At 46.3% G+C, this 1,389-nt stretch overlaps 1 protein-coding gene across 1 annotated transcript; it reads left to right on the top strand.

The window, feature by feature from the left end:
• Positions 1-333: 333 nt before the first annotated feature.
• On the top strand, positions 334-1,100 carry LOC131240116 (uncharacterized). The gene has a single exon (XM_058238172.1). It carries the CDS (start codon positions 445-447, stop codon positions 913-915), a length of 471 nt encoding a protein of 156 aa, XP_058094155.1. The 5' UTR covers positions 334-444; the 3' UTR covers positions 916-1,100.
• Positions 1,101-1,389: the final 289 nt, after the last annotated feature.

The following is a 1,389-nucleotide window of genomic DNA, read 5'->3' as shown; positions in this document are numbered from 1 at the left end:
GTGATTGAATGTCCACCATTAAAAACCTCCTGGGTCCCAATATAATGGATATTTAACATATAAACTGTTGATTACATCATTCAGGCTTTGATGAAGATAAAACAAATATATCACCTTGATCTTAAACTTTTGTGGCCTCAATAATTTTTTAATAGTGGGCGTTCAATCAACACTGTGCGGTCCATTTGAGATTTGGATCAATCTCATTTTTAGGCTCGTACTATAAACAAATCTAAAAGAATGATTGGACGGTATGGATGAAATACATGCATCATTTTGGGGCCCACGGAGCACCGACCACCAGCCATTGGCTAGTGTCCAGCCGATCCGTTTCCAAGGCGCTGCACTTCCATCCCATTCTCACGACAATCAGAAAAACCGAAAAAACCAGACCTATCTTCCCCATCTCTCCTCTTGAAGGAGAATCCCTAGAAAGACGAGTCAATGGCGATCGCCACTCTCCAAAAGCTCTCTTCCCAAATCCCACGCACTCCCTCCTTCAAATCCATCATCACCCGCTCCTCCTTCTCATCCTCAACTTCCCAATCCAAGAAAGTCTCCGATCGCATCGTCAAGCTCTTAGCCATAGATCCCGACGGCCAGAGACGCGAGATCGTGGGCCTCTCCGGCCACACCCTCCTCAAGGCCCTCACAAACAACGGCCTGATCGACCCCGCATCCCACCGCCTCGAGGAGATCGACGCCTGCTCCGCCGAGTGCGAGGTCAACATCGCCCAGGAGTGGCTCGAGAAGCTCCCTCCCCCGTCCTATGACGAGCAGTACGTGCTCATGAGGAACGCCAGGAATCGGGTCCTGAACAAGCACTCGAGGCTTGGGTGCCAGGTCGTGCTGCGCCCGGAGCTCGAAGGGATGGTCGTTGCGGTCCCGGAGCCAAAACCATGGGATACCCCGTAAGTCGCGTTTCTTGAATTAGGGCAGAAACCCCAGGAATAGGGGTTTGTTTTGTCTAATTTTCTTGAATTGAATAAATTCGGAATTAATGATATGTTGGATTATTTCTTATGTTGCTGTTGATTTTCTGAGGATGGATGGATTTCTTGTTTATTGTTGTTCTGTGATTATTGAAATCTTTTTCTTTACATCGTCTGGTAAAGAAATGTGCGAAGTGAAACAGTCTAGAGTGTGGTTCGTGCACCTTAAGGGGTCGTTTGGATGCCTGTAAGTTCTATAAATGGGAAGTAACTTACAGGTAAGTCACTTACAGGTGGTGTTTGGAGAGGAAATTCAACTGTAAGTCACTTATAACCTGTAAAAGTTACTGTTATAGTCAAAACTGCCAGGAAACTTCATGGGGCTAGGGGTGAGAAGTCACATTCCTGTAAGTGACTCACTCACTTTCAGGTGAAAGTCACAACTTAAAAATTTACA

This window comes from Magnolia sinica, chromosome 3, assembly GCF_029962835.1.
Source record: "Magnolia sinica isolate HGM2019 chromosome 3, MsV1, whole genome shotgun sequence".
Taxonomy (NCBI): Eukaryota; Viridiplantae; Streptophyta; class Magnoliopsida; order Magnoliales; family Magnoliaceae; genus Magnolia; species Magnolia sinica.
Note: the sequence above shows the minus strand (reverse complement) of the source record. Positions and strands in the feature narration are given on the sequence as shown.